This window comes from Natrix helvetica, assembly GCF_964273705.1.
Source record: "Natrix helvetica genome assembly, chromosome: 6".
Lineage (NCBI taxonomy): Eukaryota > Metazoa > Chordata > Lepidosauria > Squamata > Natricidae > Natrix > Natrix helvetica.
The window spans coordinates 33,625,779-33,646,431 of NC_138553.1; the positions used below are offsets into that span (position 1 = coordinate 33,625,779).

Here is a 20,653-nt window from a genome sequence, read left to right on the forward strand (position 1 = left end):
AAATGTTAATCAGCATTTTAAAAAGAGTGCCATAGCTTGGTAAGAGTCAGCATAGGTTTCTGAATAACAAATCATACCAAATTAAGCTGACCTTGTTTTTTAATACAATGATTAGCTTAGTTGACCTGGCCATGAGAATATGGTTGACATAATTGTGCTTTGACTTGACAAAACTTTTAACAAGTCTTCCAAAGATCCTAGTACAGAAGAGGGCCAAATGTGAGCTGGACTTATGCTATCATTAGACAAAAACTGAACAATTGTAGGCAACTGAATTGAACAATTGTAGGCAATGAGTCAAGCTGAAAAGATGTTCAGTTAAGCATGTTAGGTCAAATATTGTTCTAGGCTTTGTGCTGTTCAACATATTTATAAACAACTTAGATGATTGGTTATAAAATATGATTAACCAATTCGCAGAAGACATAACCTTAGGGTAGGATAGCAAATACATTAGAGGAAAGTATGAAGAATTAGGAAGATCCTGACAACACTGTGCAAAAGCAGCAAAATGAATTTCCACAGGGACAACTGCCAAATCCTATATTTATGTAAGTAAAAAAAGAACGGAAATATAGAACACTGGGGAACTATACTTTGCCACAGTGCGTGTGAACAGGATTTAGGTGTCTTGATGAATACAAGCTGAATGTGAGACAATAGTATCTACAAAATAGGCAAACACAATCCTAGATTGCAACAATAAAAGAAGAGTGCCGAGATCAAGAAAAGTTATTGTTCTCTCATTTCCATATTAGTCAGGCCACTCCTAAAATATTATGCCTGAGTCCGGGCACCTCATTTCGAAAAAAAATTCTCCAAACTGGAGCAAATTGATACAAGTATGTGGACGGAAAGACCTGTGAGGAAAGCTTGAGGCATTGGTCATATTTTAACCTGAGTTAGAGAAGATTTCCGGAAGACGTCAGGTATTTAAAAGGCTATCATGTAGAATACAGAGCAGAATTGTGCAGAGTTGTTCAAGAAAATATGGTAAGAAACCATAGGTTTAAATTACAAGGAAATAGGTTACAGTTGAACTTCGGGAAAATTTTCCTTATGGTAAGAGCTGTTAAAAAATGGAACAGATTGCCTTGGGAGGTGGTAGACATACCTTCACTTAGAATTGTTTAAAGGGACTTGATGGCCTACTTACATTGTATGATTCATACCTCAATTTTAATCTGGTTATTGAGGTGGAAAATTTTAGCTTGCAGAGATTTTTTTTAAAATAGAAAAAATATGTTGTATTATACAATCTTTATTTTCCCTTATCACTTCTGCATTTAGCCTGATGTTGAGATAAGGGTTCATTGGCTGTTTAGAACCTCCATATAATTTAATCGTATGATGCATATTAGGTGGGATCATAGAAATGATTTGAACAAATGATTCTAGAAATTGTATTGTTTTAAATTCAACGCAAATAGTTCTGAACTTACAAGTACACTTGAGCCCAAAAATTATGTTGCAAAGTGAGACAATTATTGAGTTTTGCCACATTTTATTATCTTTCTTGTCAAGTTGTAAAGTGAATCTGGCTTCCCCATTGACTTTGCTTGTCAGAAGGTGGTAAAAGCTGATCGCATGACCCCATGATACTCCAACCATCATAATTTTGAGCCAGTTGCCAAATATCCAAATTTTGATCACATGACCATAGGAATGCTGCAACGATCGTTAAGTGTGAAAGTCATAAGTCACTTTTTTTTAGTGCTATTGTAACTTCAAACGGTCATGGATGTACATTGAGGATTATCTGTATATGCCAAATAATGAGGAATCCGATGTTTATAACATTTCTAGTATAGTTTCCTGATCCTTCTCTATAATTAAATATTTTACTTAATACAAATTTGTTATCGAAGACACCTAGAAGGTTTTTGGGCAGGAGGTTTAGAAGTTGTTTACCATTGCCTTCTAACTTGGCTACTGGGCCAAAGTCAGCTAGCCATATTTGTCATCAAAGCAGGACTACAGCTCACAATCTCCTAATTTCTCATCTGGTATTTTAGCCACTATATTGAACTGGCTTTCAGAATGTTTGCTTAAAACATTTTTTTAAGGGATTTCAAAATGATTTATAATTTGTTTGTTCGTTTATTTATTTATTTATTTATTTAGTGGATTGATAAATAAATCTCAGTGTCATCAGTGAAACTCATATTATTTATTTAACTACAGTTATATACCCATCTCACAAACTGTGATTCTTGGAAGCATACAATTGACTAAAACAGCAAATATATAAAAACAAAGCAGTAAAGTAATTTGTAACTGTTAGCCTAAAATTAGCCTATTTATTGGATTACCTTGATTTCATAATGATATGGTAATACAGGTAATATGACATACAATGTTTTGCTTTTGACTGATAACATCCTAAACATCTTGGACTCAGAATAGTCAAATGTGTCTTTTTCATAACCCTGAGATAATTGTTCAGTTGCAGAGAAATACAGAGAAAGAAGATTCTTCAGTTGTGGTATTCTATTTATTAGCAGTCTTTTCAAGGAGGCTTGTGTTATTGGTTTGCATCCAATAAAGATATTTCTCTTCTCCCAAACATGGTAATTATTAGATTCCGCAGATTAGTCTTGAGAATGTAAGCATCTCTGTAATATGCTGCAATAAGTTACACATTTTATAGGGTTTTCCTCCTGTATTTTTTAATATTATATTCATTGACTATTATGCTTTTATTTTTATAAAGTTATTAATTTGCTTGGAAAATACTGTAGTTGTCATTAAGCATATTGTATGAATATGTGTGTGTGTGTGTGTGTGTGTGTGTGTGTGTGTGTTTTCGTAGATTTTCACGGGTGTAGGTATGCTGGTTTTGTTGTATTCGGGTCTTTTCCAGTGTAAGGTTGAGATTGTCTTTGCAACGTTTCGGCAGGATCTCACCTGCCATCTTCAAGCGTGGGCTTAACATCTCCAAAACAGAACACCTCCACAAGAGAATAATCATGGAAGCCATCGAAATAGAGAAACACCCCCACAACATGAACAAAGGTGATGATACCTCCCGTCTACCAAACATCTGGAAACCAGCCTTAGCCAACAAACGAACACCACCCACCACCCAAGCCGTTACAATACAAAACAACAATGCACACACAGCCTGCACCAATCAGCACCAATCTACCAATCATGATACAATCACACAACCAATCATTCCACTTACTGAAACAAAGCCAGCACCCCATCCCCTCCCACCAAGACTTATAGAAAGACGGCAGCTCCGTTCCCATTTTAAGCCCACGCTTGAAGATGGCAGATGAGATCCTGCCGAAACGTTGCAAAGACAATCTCAACCTTACACGGGAAAAGACCCGAATACAACAAAACCAGCATATATATATATATATATATATATATATATATATATATATATATGTGTGTGTGTGTGTGTGTGTGTGTGTGTGTGTGTGTGTGTGTGTGTGTGTGTGTGTGTGTTTTAATTTTGCTTTATTGTGACTTTTGTTATACATATTGCATGTTAGCCTCACCCAATTTGGCACCATGTAGATGAGCTGGATCTGAAATCCAAATACTAAATGCCAGGGTGAGGATAACTGTGAGATGCAATTATTGCCCTGAAGAACAAGATCAAATATCTATTTATGACACATTCTGGCAAATTCTACAAGTATAGCTTGGAGCAATTGTATTTTTTATTATTTTAACTCTCCAATAAGTGGAATCTCCATCTGAAAGCTTAATAAAGCTGAATAAATAATAACAATTATGGAATGATCCACTATTACTTTGTTTAATTCTTTTTTAATCATATTGAATCCAAAATGTCATTTCATTTCATTACATTACATCTTGTGGCAATATGTGTATAACCATGTATTTGTTATATTATTCTATATTGTGTATAGAATATCTTACATTATTTGACTGTCCACTGACATAAATCCTCCTTCTGTAGATAATGAACTATTTGTCTGCTTTAAGTAATCAAATCACATCTTTATTATGGTCATAGACAAGCTTAGGAAGGGTAAAACACAAGCAATAATTTTAAAAGCTACAAAAGAATATAACATCCACAAGGTAAAAAAAACTAGTTGTCTGTCTGTCTGTCTGTCTGTCTGTCTGTCTGTCTGTCTGTCTGTCTGTCTATCTATCTATCATGTATCTATCTAAATAAAAATCTTTTGAAAAATCTAAAAACCCTATAGAGAAATCCAAGAGTACCTCTTTGATTCACTGGCAATAAACGTTGGCCACCCAGCTAGGTTCAATTGGCCCATGTGTCTGCTATATGCTGTTTTGACTTGGTCATATACAATGCTGGCTAAAAAATCTGGAGAGAAACCCAAGGATATTTTAATTGTCACTGCCTAAGTCTTCCATGTGAACTGAAAGTCATTATTCAATTTAAGCAAATTTGTCAATTTACTACCTCCAAAGTACTAAAAAAAAAGGGCGGGGAATAGTTTTAGGAAGGTACCATCCGTAATTCCCAAAGCTCTTATTCCTAATATGCCATTATATTTTAGTCCAGTGTGCTAAACATAGAAGCTTTTAACATATACTTTTTAAACCTCTTCAGACTAAGTCAGAGGGCAAGATTTTAACAGTTGTAGAAAGCATGGAAATGGAGAAAGGATGAAACCAGTGATTAATAAACTCTTAATAAAATTGTGATACTTGTATAATCTGGGATGGTTGCCAATCTGAGATAATAATCATTCCTGGGAAATGATTATTTGTATTATAGAAATGAGCATACACACTAAAAATACAGTTTTCTCCTTATAACATTAAATTCTTGTATAGCCACTTTGATAAATAAGAGGAAGCAGTAATGATCTTTGGCTATGTAGCTATCCTATTTTGTCAAACTGAAATCCCATTAATAACTGCAAGGTGTTTAGCACGTCCTGCTTTAAGTTAGCTCTAGGCTCATGAACATTTTTCATGCTAATTAATTCTACAAGCAACATTAATATCTTTTGACCAATGTAATTTCTAAATATTGGGAAACAGATTTCTAGCATATCTTTCACCTATAGCTAGCTGATCATTTCAGTGATGTATTCCATGGGACAGCAAAAAAAAAAAGTAGAAAGATAGACAGGGAGGTGTTCTGAGGAGATGACAAGAAAGTAATGGCAGAAAAAGTCAAATAATACAGCAATTGACTAATCACCCTGAACTGGTTGTCCTAGAGCCAAATAAATCATTTACAATCTGATATTTGGATGGGCTCAATATTTCTCTTTATTAATTCCTTAAAGAAAACTTTATCAACCTTTAATAAAATCAGTTAAATAGAACTGTGTGCTTCTATAATTATCTCAGGACACAATCACAAAAGCCAGCTCTCTCTGCAGAGAGAGGAATACTGTTGAAGTCCCTGAAATTAGGAGATGATCTTAATAATGCCCAACTGATATTACATCATACTTCTTCTTCTACTTATTATTCTATTACAGTCTCACAACCTCCTTCACCTACGTATTTAATTTAATTGTTTTATGTATGTATTTTACAACGTATTTTAGTGACTGTACACCGCCCCGAGTCCTCTCCGGGAGAGGGGGCGGTCTATAAGTGTGAATAATAAATAATAATAAATAAATAAATAAATAAATTCTTGATATTTTGGATCCTAAAATGTATGAGGTACATTGCAGAAATTGACAGGACAAATAATTGTGGCTGATTTCATCTTTAAGGCAGAAATTTCAAAGGATAATGGTGATAACTCTTCAGTTACTTCTTTTGTACAGAACTGAAAAAACCAGGCAAGGAAAGTATATGTGCATAGACATGCATAAACATATGCATTACATACCGGTTTAACATTGTAAATAAATGAGATGTTAAGTGGGATGAAATAGGTTAAGAAACAATTTTTCTGAGAATGATAGTAGTGGCTTCTTAAGAGAAAGTAAAGACCCTTAATACCACTTCGTGCCACTTCCTGAAATAACTGAAGAGTTGACCTAATGCCTTTCAGCGCTTAAGTCTTCTATTGTCACAGAATCAATATCCTTTGGGACCTTGTAAGAATGTCACCGATACATATAAATGACTTTCTATTTCTTGAAATGAGGTAGTCACATAGTTCACATTGGATTTTGTCGTTTAAAAAAATCAAATCAAGGCTTTAAAGAAGCAATAAATGTTTAATGATAGCATTGGATGCTATTATTAAAACACCAGAAAATTCTTGACTATACAAAAGTAATTACTCTTGCAACTAAAAAAGGTGTTTTTGTTTAGTGATTCTGAAACAACAGATGTAGCAGAAAAGAGTGAATTGACAGCCACAGGGAACTGAAGCTCATAGAGTAGATACAGAAGGAACAACTGGAGTTGATGGCAGTCTTCCACCCACATCACCTTTGCTGTCAGTTTGCCTCAACTGAAGCACTGTGGGAGAAGGTAGAGAACTACAGCTACAGCAAACAAGAGTTTATTTTAGAGTCATTGAGCCCGTGGCTTCTTGGATGATATCTGCTAACCAAGATTATAATTAGTGTTAAAGAAGATAGTGAATATAGATACAAGTGCAATAGTTTTTATGTGTGAAAAGTGCAATACATGATATTTGGGCATATCTTAAAGAAATATTGCATGTTGGGGATCATCAGTCTTAATTCAGTCACACAGAAAGAAACTATATTTTTTTTAAAGGATCCTGTTCAATAGATATGCTTATAGAAAAATGTTTAGTAATTGTAGTAACTCAGGAATTGTAGTATTTCATACTTTACTACTACCTCATCTGAGCAGCCTTTAAATCTGGGGTGTCAAACTTGCATTGTCACGGTGGCATCACATGACATATCGGGACTTTCCCCCCCTTCGCTAAACCAGGTGTGGGCAGCGCATGATGCATCTGGCCCGCGGACCATGAGTTTGACAGCCCTGATTTAAAATGTTACTATATGCTTCAGAAAATTAACCACTTGCTTTACATTTGAGATGACAAAAAACCAAATTAATGGTTAAGAAATGCAAATACTCAATAAATTCAACCTAGAAATGAGATTTTATGTGGAAAAGTTTTCATTTCTTAATATGAAATTTGTCCACTAATTCTTCTTGCTTTTCTAGCATTTCATATAAGAATAGGTATGCAACTTTTCATTTGTTTGTTTGCTTGTCAACCTAACTCACACATAGTAATTTTCACAAGCTCAAATTTATGCTAAAAATCAGGCTTGCAGCTTCATGCAAGCACCTGGAATGGTAGAGGTTAAAAAAAGTGATGGCTGCAGGCATTATAGCTGATGGCCTACTAACTATATACTTCCCTGGAAAAATTGAAGTTGATCTCATCACTTACTTCCAGGCTAAGTTACATGAAGAATTATGTAAGGAAGAGACTTTAAACTTGGCTTGTCAAAGCCCAAGCCCTCAAATGGGAGCTTGCATCTTTTATAGTATTCCAGTAGAATTGGCTTGACTCTGTTTCTGATTTCTAAAGCCCCTGGTACTTCAGCTCATCTGAAAAAAAATCACTCATTCATATCTGAACCTGTTATTGAGATCTGCTTCCGGGGCCTTATTTTAAATCCTCCTGATATTAGATGCATGAGGAGTAAGTCTTTTTTTGTCAATGGTCAATTGTTTTTTCTGAGAGAGAGGTTCCATTTAGCTCTATTGCTTTTGAAAAACAGCCAGAACTATTTCAGATGAACTTTTATTTTAAAGTGTTGCTTTTTGTTAGGATCTGACTCTAACTCTTTTCCTTTGTTCAGAGGATTGGTTCAAAGTAATAAAGATATATTAGATTATTGGTTTTGATTATCTGGTTTTGACTGGAATATAATTAGTTGTCTTGAGCGTAACTGACAGAAAACAAGAATATAAATAATGCTAACAAGCACATGAAATCTATAAATAGACCTGATGAATTCTTGGTTTAGACATCATTTTTCTGCATTCTGTAGGTATGTATTCAGCTGTTCCTTCTGAACTAAAATTTGAAGCATGGTTTTAGCAATGATATATTTCTTTCTTTCTTTGCGTATCATTTCAGGTGGGATGGTGGAAGGACAAACGCCTCAAGATGAAGTATTACGTGTGGCCACGTTCTGAGCTATATCCAAACTGTGAGGAACGTGAGGATGACCATCTGAGCATAGTGACCCTTGAAGAAGCACCTTTTGTTATTGTGGAAAATGTGGACCCATTAAGTGGCACCTGCATGAGGAACACGGTTCCGTGCCAAAAACGAATTTTATCAGAGTAGGTACCAACAAAAGCTTTTGTAATTCCTTCTTTTCAGCATGTTTCTTCCTACAACAATGGCAATACAACTACAGAGGAATCATGTTTAATTCATTTTATCTCACTCCATTCTGGAGCATTATCTGCATCAAGTGGGCTTTTCAGTGGTGGGTATTTTATTTATTTATTTATAATAGATTTATATGGCTCTTTATCTTGCAAACATGATTCCGGGTGGCTAACAATGTTTACCTGCAAAAATAACAAAAAAGAATTGGAACAAACACAATGGGGCATAAAATGGCAACCAAGGAAATTAATAAAACCACTTTTCTTGGGCTGTCCTGCTCTCCAAGCCCTCATGCCTGGGAAATAGCCAGGTCTTAAGGGTTTTCTGAAAATCCAGCAGGGTCAGAGCCAGTCTTAACTCAAATGGTATGGCATTATATCAAGGAATGCAAAATCAGCTATAGAATATCAGGGAATTAAAAAGTGAGGTTTTACTTAGTTCTGAGTGTCAGAATAAATCTAATTTCATTACACCAATATTCTTGCATGATATTTTTATGTGGAATTTTCTAAGGCTATGTTTTAATTAATGTATTTTGTTTGTGTGCGGCTTATTTTTCAAGAGTCTGGAAAGGAACCAACCTTTTTCCTTATAGAGTTCTGCCTTTGGCTTCCACCTATTGCTCAGCTCTCTTTGGTCATCATAGTGATAACATTTCCAAAATATCCAAAGTGTTTCCTGAGTCAACCCTGTATGCAGTATTCTATTCTATTCTATTCTATTCTATTCTATTCTATTCTATTCTATTCTATTCTATTCTATTCTATTCTATTCTATTCTATTCTATTCTATTCTATTCTATTCTATTCTATTCTTTCTATTATTATTTATTTTATTTTTAATATTTTATTTTATTTCTATTTACTTATCTGGCACTTGTGTTATCTTTACTGCTAACATAGCTGGATAATGCCTAAGGTGGGATTATCAGGTTTGATATGATTCCCTCTCATTTTCGTCTCCACCCTGATGTTGATAAATGTAGAGGAAAGAGGAAATGGCTTTGAAGGTAGGAGGAAGAAACACTACAAAAGGCAATGGTTAGATAAAGGGGCTCTGACCCTGGGCCAAGAACGTAATGTGAGCGTCCATCTCAGACAAGCCCCTCCATTGCATTTTATCTTAAATGTTTTTGTTCTGTAGAATCCACATCTATTTCTATGATAGCTCAAGGCAGGAATTATCATTATTGATGCAATAGTTTTTCAAATAGGCTATGATTCTGATCCTATTATGCTATGCTATGTTATGCTATGCTATGCTATGCTATGCCATGCCATGCCATGCCATGCCATGCCATGCCATGCCATGCTATGCTATGCTATGCTATGCTATCAGGATCCTGTATTCAGAGGCATCAGCTTTCACTCAATGTGCACTGTCCACAGTTCTACTATGGCCGCATGATACATTTCAAGTTGTTTTAGTGCACCCTTCCACTTTTATTAAATATTAGACGCTTGATTTTCAATCCAATAATATGTAGCTTTTAGAGGAGCAAGTGTACCTTCACTCTGATCATTAGTTCCCATCAGGTAATTTGTTGCTCACTTATATTTGTAATTTATATGGATCCCGGTAAAGAAGAACTGGTTATCGACAGTATCAGTAAGAGATCATTCTTTATTGTTCCCAGAAAGAAACTGCATTAGAATTTCTTTGATGGCCATCTGTGAATTCATAGAGCCCTTTGATTTTACATAATTTTCTTCCCTTATCTCTTCTCTTCTAAAACTGATCTACCAGTATTTGGAAACCAGGGGAAAATTAAAGCCAGACCTAGCATATAAAGGAAAGGAGGGAATCCTACCCAAACTCTTATCTCTTAAAAGTTCTGTGTTTGCTTACTATACATGTTCATGTGTAAATTCCAAGACAGTTCTTTAAATAAGCTAAATATTCAATTCTCAATCACATTTTGGCAAGAATTTTCTTGCTTTTGCATAAAGAAAAATCACATTTGCTTTTTCAATATTTCTACTAAAGGTGTTCAGTTTCTGCTATCTTTGAAAGCTAGATTTAGATTTCAGTGTAGAATCAAGAGTGTGAATTCTTTTAAAAATGTGGTGTTCATCAAAATAACGTTTTTTTTTAAAAAGTTTAAATACAACATGATGCCAAACATGGACCAATGTCTTTTTGTTTACAGATATAGCATATTTTTAATCTGTAAAAATAAATCTTCTTGTCTTTGTCTAGAAATAAAACAGATGAAGAGACTGCCTATATCAAGAAATGTTGCAAAGGGTTTTGTATTGATATTCTTAAAAAAATTTCCAAGTTTGTGAAATTCACCTATGATCTTTATTTGGTAACCAATGGTAAGCATGGAAAGAAGGTCAATGGAACATGGAATGGAATGATTGGTGAGGTAAGCAAAGACAGACTGAAGTTTTATCTCATCACAGGCTTTTCACAAAACTGAGTGTGGATGCATGCATGCATACCCATACAGTCACGTAACACATACATATCACTGAACTGCAATTTAGTTTTATCATGCCCATACTTGGCTCGGGCTGCTGACAACAAAATCCCTGCTTTACACAATTGTAAAAAGTTAAAAAAAGGAAAACTGCAAATAAAAGAAAGAATGTTCCAATATGTACATTAATTCTTGAACCACATACTTTTCTTTGGTTCCATTTTTTTGTTGAATTTATATACCCCACCCCACCCTTCCTTCAAGTGCTCAAGGTAGCAAATGCAAAACTCCATCCTCCAAGTTGTTTCTCTGTTGTGTGTTAGGTTGAGTGGAGAGAAAGTGCCTGATTAAGTGAGCTTCCAAGGCTGAAGTGGACATGGATTTTGATCTCCCTGGTCCTATTAGCTGCTATATTACACTGACTAACTCTAATATGATGAGATGTTTCTCATTTGATTTCTTTTAATTTTCATTCCTCTGAATATATTGTTACTTTTTTCCTTGCATTCTCTCTCCTGTCATTAAAATCGGGGTTTAAATTGGAAACTTATTTTATTGCGTACTTTATATTTATCTAGGCCAGTTAGATAGATAGTGATTAATATGTGTCTATCCACTGTGTTTCATATGTGCTTACACACTCAACTTACTGTCATGAATATTGGTATTATACGTTTTAAAACTTTCCATTATTCTTAAAGAATGTTCAGTCCCTTATTCTACTATTATGGGAAGCAGAGAAGTGATGAAGAACAGAAAAGATGCAGCCAGCATGTCAAAAATGATCTTTGTTCTTTCCCTTCATCCTAGGTGGTTGCCAAACGTGCCTATATGGCTGTGGGATCCCTCACCATAAATGCAGAGCGTTCGGAAGTGGTCGATTTTTCTGTTCCCTTCATTGAGACAGGAATCAGTGTAATGGTGTCACGAAGCAATGGGACTGTCTCACCTTCTGCCTTTTTAGGTAAAGCATTTTTTGGAGGCAACTTGCAGAGAAAAACATGTTGGCAGCTTTTTTTCTGATTAAATAAACAAGCATACATTTATATGCAGATTGGATTTGTTGAAGTTCTAGCTTGAGCTAAATTCAGGAATCAACACCCAATAAGAGAATAAGAAATTAACTTAGAAATGCAAGCACCAGATTCTCAAACTAGATATTTCTAGTGAATATCATTGTATAACTATATTTCTCTTTTACCTGTACTTTCTTAAGCCTGGTAATGCTTGTTACAGTAAGATTTCTAACCGTTTTGATGCTAGCCCCAGAAATATGCCATGCAGAAATATTACTTTGTCTTGTATGTAAAGAAATGCAGGAGTTTATTTCTGGAATATAGCCGTCTATTTTGGGGATTTATAAAATCCATTTTGGCAAAGCCCTCAGAGCAAAACACGATGATATAGTAATAAATGTTTTTTTTCAAAAAAGTTTCCCAAATGTCTTTAGGAATTCAGCAGCAGGCAAGTTTCTTAAATAAATAAGAGTAAATATATCATCGGAGTAATTTAGATAATCCCTACAAATGTTGCATATTATAGCATTATAAAGGGTCTGTTAATTATGTCAATCTTTGTTAGACTCTGGAATTATGCCTAGAAAAACCCTAAGCTATCCCCCTGGTGATAGGAACTCCAGAATCAACAAGATACAACCAAATTGAAAGCCTCGTCCTGATCTAAGCAGTTGTCACCATACATTAGACAATGGTGGAATTTAAAGTAGAATTCACTCTGCAAGTTTCAGCATATGAACAATAGAATATGGTATTCAGTCCTTAAAATATCCAGAACTTAAATATTATAACCAGCACTTAGAACTTAATTTGGAAAAACTCTAGAAATATCATGAACAGCCATGAAAGCACAATTTCTATATGAGGAGTTAGCAGTGACAACAGCATTCCAAGCACTCTTTCAAAAGCAGCCCAGAAGAACACATTCAAATAGAGCAAAGATGGACCATTCTTTGATTGCCAGAAGTCACTCTTGACATTTTATAGATGAGATAGAATTTTCTAGTCATAGATATTTAGAATCTTTTTAAATAAAAAAGGTAAGGTTTGAGACTATATTAAGACCAGGTTCCTTATATTTTCAATCTTTGCAATAATTTTGCAAAAAAGGGTAGACATATCAAATTATATCTATATCTGTCTCTGTCTCTGTCTCTCTGTCTCTCTCTCTCTTATATCTATCTATCTATCTATCTATCTATCTATCTATCTATCTATCTATCTATCTATCTATCTATCTATCTATCTATCTATCATCTATCATCTATCATCTATCATCTATCATCTATCTCTACCTACCAACCTACCTACCTACCTACCTACCTACCTACCTACCTACCTACCTACCTACCTCTCTCTCTCTCTCTCTCTCTCTCTCTCTCTCTCTCTCTCTCTCTCTCTCTCTCTCTCTCTCTCTCTCTCTGTCTCCTATCTATCTATCATCTATCATCTATCTATCTATCTATCTATCTAGCTAGCTAGCTAGCTAGCTAGCTAGCTAGCTATCATCTACTATCTACAACTCTCTCTTTTTATATATATTCACGCACACACACACATTGATATATTGATATATATTATTAATAAACTATTGTCATATATCTTACATATGTATGATAATAGACCATTATGTTTTTTGCTATAAAAATGGTGCTTTTGCTTCACTAACTAAATCTAATCAAAGATGCTCCCATTTATTGCTTTCTACTGGACTACCTAGAATTCAGTCCAAATCCAACAACATCCTGATACTCTGAAGCTTATTTTTTGGAAACAGAGTGATTTGTTTCAAAATAGGTCACATCATTAATCATTGGTAGACTTTTCTATCGATCAATATTTCAGTTTTATCTTGATAAAAGTTTCAGTGTTTTAACATTTCACCTATCCCAATTTCCCAAATATTGATTTAAAAGTTCTGATGCCTTCTAGGGATTAGATAGAAAGGGAAACATAATTATATATCAAGATATATATTGAGAGAAATCCAGTGACTTACTCCAAATCTATAAACCAAAAGCAAGAAGGAAAGAAAACCTTTTTGGTGTGTAGGAGTAGAATCACATATATGTTCCCAGACCCAGCCAGAATGGCAAATTCAGAATGCTAGTGTGATTAATGACATTGAAAACTGCTAAGATTCTCAATAAGATATATTCCTCTCTGTTCCGCAAACTTGTACTTGCACTTATGTTTCTTTGGATTCTTCATCTACTTTTGCATTTAATTTTGTTAAAGACACAAAATTGGAGATTTGAAAAAAACAAAACAAAACCCAACAACCCTGTGATTGACTAGGTCTTTGTGATTAATGCAATGCTCAGGCAGGATGCCGAGAATGCTGCAATTTGGGAAAGTCAGATGGCAGAATGTAATACTGAGTGGATACTTTAGCCTCCTATACATTTCAGCATTCATTTTTATAAAAGCCAACTTCAAATTCTTATCGGGAAGAAATACTTGAGAACATACAGGTGATGCTAAATGTATATCTGCTAAAATATAGCTTAATGGGGCTTAATGGTGCCAATAATGATTGCTCCCTCTTTCCCATAACTAGGAGTTCTAGAATAATGTAACAGATGAGAGTGGAGTTTCATTCTCCAAGCTTGTGAGTTCGTTTCTGAATGTTTTGTTACCAGGCTAGGTAACATCCTAAGGCCGTGATGGTGAACCTATGGCATGCATGCCAGAGGTGGCATGCAGAGTTCTCCTATGGGCATGCACACCATTGCCAGCTGATCTTCTAGTTTCTGGTGCGCACATGCATGCCAGCCAGCTGACCTTTGTGCGTGCTGGAGCCCCAGAAACCTGAAGATCAGCTGCTCTGGCACGTGCGAAGACCAGCTGGACAGCCCGCATGTACGCACTGGAAAACAGAAGACCAGCTGGCTGGCGAGCACAGCTGGTCTTTGAGTTTCTGGGGGTCTGGCACGCATGTACACACGTTCCAGTTTGGGCACTCAGTGTCGAAAAGGTTCGTCATCACTGCCCTTGGGCACTGAACTCCATTGAAGATGTTAGCTAGCCTGGCAACAAAACTTTCAGAAACCAACCCACAAGCTCCAAGAATGAATCTCCACCCTCATCCTACACCTGAGCTTCCGATATTCGCCACTGTCGCATAATGTAACAGAAATATAAGAAAACAACTCAACATTGTTTAGTCACTGTAGAGGTTTGGTTCACAACATTTTAATTGATACCTAAGATCCAACTATAAGTTTAGTCAAGCTATTTCAGAAGCTATAATTAGATGTCTAATGGTTTGCACTCTGGAGTATTCTGGAAAGGTTCCTGTGAAATAATTACCTGTCCTTTTCTGTCCAGAGCCATTCAGTGCTGATGTGTGGGTGATGATGTTTGTAATGCTGCTTATAATCTCTGCGGTGGCTGTCTTTGTCTTTGAGTACTTCAGCCCTGTGGGATACAATCGGTGTCTGGCTGATGGCAGAGGTAAGGAGGCACATCTTTTATCATGCAATCTTTATAATCCATATTGGACAGAAAGATACATCTTCTCCATTGATATGCACGTCAATCATGGTTGGTGTCAACTCTTAATGACCACATAAATAAATATTCTCCAGGAATCAGCCATGCACACACCTTTTTCTTCGTGCCTAAAGGAAAAAAAAATAGTAGCAGCAAATCTGAATGGATCTCTTTGGATGACAAAGCAGCTCTGCAACACAAGATACTGAAATGTTCATTTTTAGCAAGATTAGAAACTAGATGCCAAATTCTTTGCATATGTTTTGCAATGTTTCTAAAGTAAAGTTATTATTGTCAAATTGAAATATTAATTTAGTTGGAGATACAAGCAAGTATATAACACTTCCCTGTTTTGTTATGCATATTATTTGTATCCCTAATTACTTGATGGATATTTGAAAGCTTTTATTAGTTTCCCTGATTTGCTTCTGCTAATCTTTCCACGTATTTTCAAACTGATGGAGAAATGGAATGAAATAAATTCAAAAGATGAAAAACCATAAATTTACGGAAACTCTGTAATAGTGGGGAAGGGGAGACGTAAAAAATGAAGGGAGCAAGACTGGCTAGTTGATCTATGATTAGAGAACTAAAAGAGAAAGAGAACTGGGTGCTGCCGTGGCTTCTCCAAACTGTTAAATGGTCCCCTCCTTAGTATGTTCTGTTTTATCTCTAGGACAATCGTGCTAACATATTTAGAAAGGAATGTTTCTGGAACATCTTTTCAGATGCTTGTTGAGTTTGCCATAAGCAGATTTATGTCACTAACTTTCTACATCTTGAAAAAAATGACAGTTGTAATAGAATTTTAGCCTAAAACAAAACAATGTTAGAGGTGTTGTGGATTGTGTGTGTGTGAGACCAGTATACATATCTAAAAGGATTTATGTAGACATTACACATTAATGTACACAGTACCAGTATGTATACACAAGGAATCAATTATGTGGAAGATAGATAGCAGAATGAATAAGTAAACAATGACAACACATATTTTGGCTAAATGATGCCCTTCCTATAAAGGAATTGGTAATGTAATTATTGTTGTGAGAAAAATGCTTTGAATAAGGCCTTTGTGATAATGGTAGATATGGTAATATGTTTCTATGTATTTCTTGATAGAAAACAATGTGTTTAAGATTATTCTTGTGTTATATAAGTGTCCATATAATATTGTGGCTACAGCCCAATAGATCACATCCAGGTTGTTCAGCAAGGCATTGAAAGGCACAGCAAGTACACTATGCCTCTACGCATAGCTTTCATTGACTACGAAAAGGCATTTGACTCAGTATTCCGGCAAGCAATAATTAATGCATTGCTCAACTAAGGTGTAGACACTGCTTACATAAACTTACTACAATCAATATATAAAAAAACAATGGCGACAATTTGCAGTAATGATTTTAAAGTAGAAATCAACATAGAACAAGGTGTATGATAAGGTGATACCATATCACCTACCCTTTTCTCAGCCTGCCCTGAAGAAGTATGCACACTAGACTGGGCAATAGATGGAACAAAAATCAATGGCACCTATTTAAATCACTTAAGTTTTGCAGATGAAGTTATTGTCTTTTCACAAGACCCAGAAGAGCTACAAAGACATACAAGAGCTGCATGAAGTAGGAGAACCATTTGGCTTAAAAATAAACCTGAAAAAGAGCCAGGTTATGTTTAATAAATTCAGTAAAGAAAGAAAATAATTTATATCTGGAGAAGAACTTGACATAGTAGACCACTACATATACCTTGGCCAATAGATCTCAATGGAAGATGATACAATAAAGGAAATTGAACGCCGTGTTAAATGTGGTTGGCAGGCATTCAGCAAGCTAAGCATAATTTTCAAGACCAACCTCTTCCTATGTCTGAAGAGAAAAGCTTATGATCAGTGTGTGTTATCTGCTCTAACATATGCCAATGAAACATGGACACTAACCTCACAATCGATACAAAAGCTATGAGAGGCACATGGAAAGATACATGTTCAGCATTACAAGACAAGACAGAAGGTCTGCATATAGACTAGAGAACAAATGTTTGTTTGTTCCAGTGAAATGGAAATGGACTGGTCACATAGCGAGAACAACTGATGGCTGATAGACCAAGTCATAGAATGGATCCCATTTGATAAAAAGCATCCACGAAAGTGACCTGAAACAAGATGGATCGATGACATTGCAGGGCCAATTGGTAAAAGAAAGCTCAGGACCCTATTGGTTGGAAATATGCGGAAGAGGTCTCCATCCTGCAGTGGATAGACAATGGCTAAAATGATAATGATGATGATATAATATTATAAATAATCCATTCTTAATATAATTACCAATTTCCATTTATTTTTAGGTCGTAGTTAGGTAAATGTTCCTACAATTTCCTCAGAATTAATTGCTGCAGCAATGTCACAAAAGTGTTTTTTCAAGAGGCAACTGGACGTTGTTTTTTCTTCTGAAGACGTTCCACTTCTCATTGAAGAAGCTTCTTCAGCTCTGAACGGAAGAATGGAAAACAAGAAAGTCTAGTTGCCTCTTGAAAAAGCATCTTTGGGACAACCGTGACCTGGATGGCTGAGAATCTCTATAGACTTTTTGCTCCAGCAACGGTTTAGTGGTTTATTTCAAAATAATATGGTTGAAGTTTCTGTGAAATGTCCATCCACTCCCTTCTAATCCTTGATAGTATAATTTTTCAGGAATCTATTCTCTGTGCATTCCAAAAAAAACATATTTGGATTGCACTCGTTACATAATGTGCTCACTGAAATAATGTCATCCTTTACATTTTGAATTTCTGTGAATGTTGCACTGCAGTTATGGCAAAACAAATAAGCGTATCAAAAACCTGGTGCTAACTTTTTTTGCGATAAAATGTTTATATTTATTTATTTTTGAAGGAAGGTAGTTGCATAAATATGCTATGTTGTGAGAAAATGTATTCCAAATCTTAACTTTTTGTCCATATTAAAATTTTTGCATGGTAAGGTAGAGGTGGAACATAATAAGCTAACAAATGAAGGTGTGGGAAACCCATAAAAACAAGAAATTGTTTATGAAGATTTAGCAACAAGGTAGACCATAGTGTGATCATTTGTTTTTAAAGGTAAATATGCATTCAGAATCCTAGTCGTGCTTCTATCATCACAATCCCAACCCATAGGCTTTTATTTTTTTAAAAATGCCGATAGCACGTGGGAATTCTATACTACATAGCTCTGAAGTAATGCACAATTTTCAATAGCGTCTCAATGTAATAAACAAGTATGAAGTATTTCATTTGCAGTATTTCTTTCTTTTAAATGGCCCGCACTTGCATATTCAGATTTTTAAAATGCAAATTACAAGCAGCTATAAATTAATTTGCATGCAAAAATAAATGTTGATGAAAAACCTCACTGTTGAATTTTCAAAAAGCCATGAAATGCAAAATGAATGTTTCTCATAATAACATCTCATCTGAATTGCATATAGAGAAGCCAGATTTGTCATTAGATACATTCATTCAATTGTTATTGAAAGTCAGTCCAAGTTGCCGCATGTATTAATAGTACGGTTAATAGACACTAGGGAATTGGTTCAACTAAGTCCCTGTACAAATGCAGAAAGAGGAAAACTGTGACTGAAGAAAATCTTTCTTGCACAACCATTCCTTGACACCCTTGAACAAGTATAAAACCATGTGGAACTTGGTAAAAAAAAATCATTATATGAAGTGATACAAGAATATATAAGAAGATTCAAGTCAAATAGCTTACTGGTAGGCAAGCAGCAAGCAAAAAGACCACCAACTGCCTTGACAGAACTTACAGCTGACGGCAACAGAACAAAGAAAAGTAGAATTTTGTTGCCTAGTTACAAAGAGAACATTCCAGCACTTCCCTCATCACAAAACCCTTCATATAAATGCAATCACAGTAACAATTTATATGTTTCAAATTGACGACATTGTTTCCACAAAAACATTGTTTTTATTTTGTAGTTCATTGAAAGGATAATGCTGACTCAACTCTTAATGACATTGTAGGTGCCATTTTTTTTAAAAAAAAGGATATATATTTCCATGTGTATGTGTATTTCCTATTTGTGTATATCTCCACAGTCATTACAGAATCTGTATCATTTTGAAATCGTATTTCCTCGTGGGAGTGTTTCTAAATATCTCAGAAAAATACTATGAAAAACATATCTGTGTCTGTGTTACAATGAAAAGGGCGAAGAGTAGCATAGCATATTTACACATGTGTACTTGCACATACTGTAAATACCTGCCTAACAATTGTTGCTGAAATGGCTTGCAGTTAGTAGTTTTTCAGGGTGTATAATAATACCTATTAATACAAAGCAAACAAAGTGATATTTTTGTTCTGTTCTTTGTTCTTTGTATCCTTCTTTGGTATACTCATAATAAATAGCATTTATCTTCCCAACAGTCCAGAGTTTGATGATTAGGATCAGGGACGTGCGGTCAGGGGAGGCAGGGGAGGCAGAGCCTCACTGCTCTCATCATGAAAAGAAAAAAAAAGGGAAAAGGCACACGTGGTCCGATTCCTTGCCTTCCTGAGTCAACATGAAGGGGACCACGGAGCGCACTCCGCCGGCTCGCACTCTGCCAGCTCGCACTCCGTGGTCCCCTTCATGTTGACTCAGCGTGCTCTGTGGTCCCGTGGCTCGCGCTCCGCAGTCCCCTTCATGTTGACTCAGGAAGGCGGGGAATGGACCATGTGTGCAGGAGTCTGAGGCTACCTCAGCCTCCTGCACATATGGCCCCATTCCCCGCCTTCCTGATGATGTCACCAGCCTCACCAGCCATACCTGTTTCGACTAGCTGACCTGGCATAATACTACAATCTCTCCAGCCCAGGGCATTTTTAATTGGTAATTTTAGTTTTTAAGGGTTAATTTCACTGGGGTTTTAACTTTTTTAGGTATTGTAACTTATTTATTTATTCTTACCTCCTCTGTACGCTATATAATACTTTTGTACATCGCCCCGAGTCCCTGTGGGGAGAGGGGGCGACTAATAAGTTCAAGTAATAAATAAATAAATAATAAATAAACCTCACTGCACATCACTGATTAGGATGGGTTATCCAATAAGCTTCTCAGTCCAAATTCCAAGTATATTGGACTGTCTTAACTCCAAACTCATGTTTCTATTTACAAATTTCTTTTGAATGACCTCCCCAACTTTTCTCCAGGCAACTATTCCATTTTAGGATTGTCACATTTCCAAATACAATATCTTGTGTATGCACAATGTGTTTTCTTTATTTATAAATGTGAATAATGTATGAAAGATGTCTCTTAATAACTGAGAAAATATGTTAGTTCAGCCTTCCCATCTGATACACTCAGATATATCAAGCCTCCAACAGCCAGATTTCTAGTTAATTTGACCATCAGTCATGTTGGTTGTGAGAGTTTTAGATCCAGCATATTTCTATGC

General features: G+C 35.5%; 1 protein-coding gene across 1 annotated transcript in view; it reads left to right on the forward strand.

The window, feature by feature from the left end:
- Positions 1 to 20,653, forward strand: part of GRIN2B (glutamate ionotropic receptor NMDA type subunit 2B) — a 307,343-nt gene that overhangs the window by 250,928 nt on the left and 35,762 nt on the right. The window contains exons 5-8 of the mRNA XM_081958742.1: positions 8,012 to 8,220; positions 10,472 to 10,643; positions 11,508 to 11,661; positions 15,044 to 15,169. Of these exons, the coding sequence (XP_081814868.1) occupies positions 8,012 to 8,220; positions 10,472 to 10,643; positions 11,508 to 11,661; positions 15,044 to 15,169 (661 nt within the window). The remainder of the gene's footprint in view (positions 1 to 8,011; positions 8,221 to 10,471; positions 10,644 to 11,507; positions 11,662 to 15,043; positions 15,170 to 20,653) is intronic.